Source organism: Corapipo altera, unplaced genomic scaffold, assembly GCF_003945725.1.
Source record: "Corapipo altera isolate COAL_440 unplaced genomic scaffold, ASM394572v1 58539, whole genome shotgun sequence".
Classification (NCBI taxonomy): Eukaryota; Metazoa; Chordata; class Aves; order Passeriformes; family Pipridae; genus Corapipo; species Corapipo altera.
Window position 1 is genome coordinate 1 of NW_020888342.1, and position 2,985 is coordinate 2,985.

Below are 2,985 nucleotides of genomic sequence, written 5' to 3' on the forward strand. Positions count from 1 at the left end.
GTCTTTCCCTCCATTCCAGCAGTTTTTATACTCAAAAGCAGTGCAAGTCAGAGCTTGGGAAATTCCTCTACAGCCTCTTTCTCAACCCCACAGCCTGTTCCCCCAGCCCACGTACCCGTGGTCATCGCCTGGTTGGAGGAAATGCAGGCCATGGTGACGGTGTGGGCCGGGGTTTTGTCGGAGAAACCCGCTCCCAAGGCAGCCTGAGACAACAAAGGGTGTCTGTTAAATCCACAGCTTCTGCTCCACGGGCCAGGGCTGCCTCCTGCCCAGCAGCACACCTCGCCAGGGGAAGCTGAAAACAGCCCCATGGATTTTCCATTCATTACTGCAGCAGCTCACCCCTTCCCCAGGCTGGAACAGGAGCAGTGCCAGGGCTCAGCTGCACTGTGAGAACAGTCACTGCCCCTCCACATTTTTTTTAATAAAGGGGGACATGCTAACCACACACCTCACATTTAAAAAAAAAAAAACCCACATTAAAAGAGCCTCCAACTACTGGACATCACCTCTGCTTCACCTCACTGGCAAAGGCAACACGTGGAAGGGCTGATTTAGACGGCTCAGCACGAGGTGCTGTGGCTTCACAGGGAGCAGAAAACCGCAGTGCAGAGAGCAGTGACTCATCTGACCAGCCCACAGCTGCTCCCAGACACCTTCCCCACTTGGGACACGGCCAACTGGTTGAAAGTTCAGCCGTTGTTCCCTGGCTAAAATTACCCTCCAGCCCCATCTGACTGGCGGGCGACCAAAGCTGGGATTTGCATTCACGAGGCCGAAGCTGCCTCGGCACCTCCCGAGCCTTCCCAGCCCAGGCTCCATCCCAGGCTCATCCAGGAGCACAGAAGAGCAGCAGAGGCTCCAGGTGAGCACAGATCATGCTGCCTCTGGCACAGGACCTGGGGCATCAGCTGCTCTGTGGGTAACACGGGAGCCGCGTTTCCCGGCTGCCGGAACAAAGGGCAGCGAAGCCGCTCCAGTTCCAGTCACCCCCAACCCTGTGTCTGATCTGCCAACTGAAAAAAACAAACACCACAACAAAGCAAACTCTCACAGCACACTCTGAGGACTTTGGGCAAGGCAGCGTTGGAGTCACGCTGGTGGTTAAGAGCTGAGTGATCAGCAGCTCTTAACAAAAGCTTCCCTTGCTGGGGAGGATCGAGCAGAGGCCTCACAGCATTAAAATGAACTAGGAAAACATGATAAAAAAACTACAATCGAGGAAAACTATGGCAGATTTCAACAGGAGGCAGAGTCAGAGAATCACAGGATAATTTTCCTTATAATCCCATGCAGTTGTTTAACAGACAATACTGCACAACTGCTTCAGACTGAAATCGCGTTTAAATGAACCGTAATGCAAAGAATTTAATTTTTAGCAAGTATTTGTCATCTTCAGACTAGTTGCAGAATCAGACTCGCAGGGAAACACTGCACATAACCCACCTCTCTGGCAACATTACTGGTTTTCACCTCCTGGATAACTGTGCCATAAACAATGTAATCCACAACGTCCTTTGGGACGTTGGTGCGGGTCAGCAGGCCCCTGAGGAGAGGATCAAAACAAAGGGAATTTGCATCACATCACTTAATAACCTCCCAAACATCCTCTTCCTGCCAGCTTGGCTGGAGAACAAGGCGAGGACAGAGCCACATCTTCTGCCCCCAGCTCAGAACAAACCCCCTCTGAGAGTGTGACTGAGCGTGGGCTGCAAACAATCTCAGTGGCAATATCACTACAAAACATGACATAAGTTCATGAAGGCAACTACTTTACAGCCCAAACACCCTCCTCCTTCCCCGAAATGGTTCATGGAATCATCAAATCCCAGACTGGTCTGGGTGGGAAGGGACCTTTGATGAATCCAGTCCCACCCCCTTCCACAGGCAGGGACACCTTCCACCAGCCCAGGTTGCCCCAAGCCCTGTCCAGCCTGGCCTTGGACACTCCCAGGGATCCAGGGGCAGCCACAGCACTTTGCTCTGACTCTCAACAAAACAAACCCAGTGCTAATGACCTTCAGCTTTTGTCAAATCCCTGCAGAACGAGAGGGACAGGCAGGGTGACAGAATTAGCTCAGTGTCCTTGTTGCTACTGAGTTTCCTCTGCGTAGCCCAGATTGTTTTTCCCAGCACTTGTAAGCACACCCCAAGAGCAGCTCTGATCTCTGTGTTTGGAAAACTGCAGTTAGGAACCAAATTCACTAAAATCTGTCAACACCAACCACCTCTTTGCACCAAGACAAGCCCATTGCAAAACCCTGTGCTTAAGCCACCTGCCACTGTGGAGGTGGCACAGGAAAGGTGAAGTCATACAGACAAGAGCAGAGCCTTGGCTTTCCAGCACTGCAACCCCAGCAGTGGAACAAGTTTTCTGAGCCCTTCTAGTGTTCAGTTCACTTACTGCAGTGCTGCCCTTGCCAGGTCGTGTGGCATCAGATCCGCGTACCTGGGAGGGGAAGGAGAGGCAGAAACTTAAGAGGTGTCAGAGACCAACCCAGAGTCCTGCTGTGAGCCCAGAGCAGCAGCAGCAGAGCTGGGCAGGCACCAGAAATGCTCCCCTGCCTTTCTGATCAAACATTTCACAGACTCATTTAGGTGGGAAGGAACAGGAAGCTCATCCTGTCCCACCCCCTGCCATGGGCAGGGACACCTCCCACCAGCCCAGGGTGCTCCAAGCCCCGTCCAGCCTGGCCTGGGACACTCCCAGGGATCCAGGGGCAGCCACAGCTTCTCTGCCCAACCTGTGCCAGGGCCTCCCCACCCTCACAACCAGGAATTCCTTCCCAATCTCCCATCTCTCCCTGCCCTCTGGCAGTGGGAAGCCATTCCCTGTGTCCTGTCCCTCCATGCCTTGTCCCCAGTCTCTTTCCAGCTCTCCTGAAGCCCCTTTAGGCTCTGGAAGGGGCTCCAAGGTCTCCCTGGATCCTTCTCTTCCCCAGCTGAGCACCCCCAGCTCTCCCAGCCTGGCTCCAGAGCAGAGGG

At 53.7% G+C, this 2,985-nt stretch overlaps 1 protein-coding gene across 1 annotated transcript; it reads right to left on the reverse strand.

Annotated features, from left to right (window-relative positions):
- Positions 1 to 32: 32 nt before the first annotated feature.
- LOC113941937 (trifunctional enzyme subunit beta, mitochondrial-like) lies at positions 33 to 2,573 on the reverse strand. The gene is made up of 3 exons (XM_027633073.1): positions 2,405 to 2,573; positions 1,447 to 1,546; positions 33 to 203 (listed from the first exon to the last, which is right to left on the reverse strand). Exons 1-3 carry the CDS (start codon positions 2,434 to 2,436, stop codon positions 48 to 50), a joined length of 288 nt encoding a protein of 95 aa, XP_027488874.1. The 5' UTR covers positions 2,437 to 2,573; the 3' UTR covers positions 33 to 47.
- Between the last annotated feature and the right edge of the window lie 412 nt (positions 2,574 to 2,985).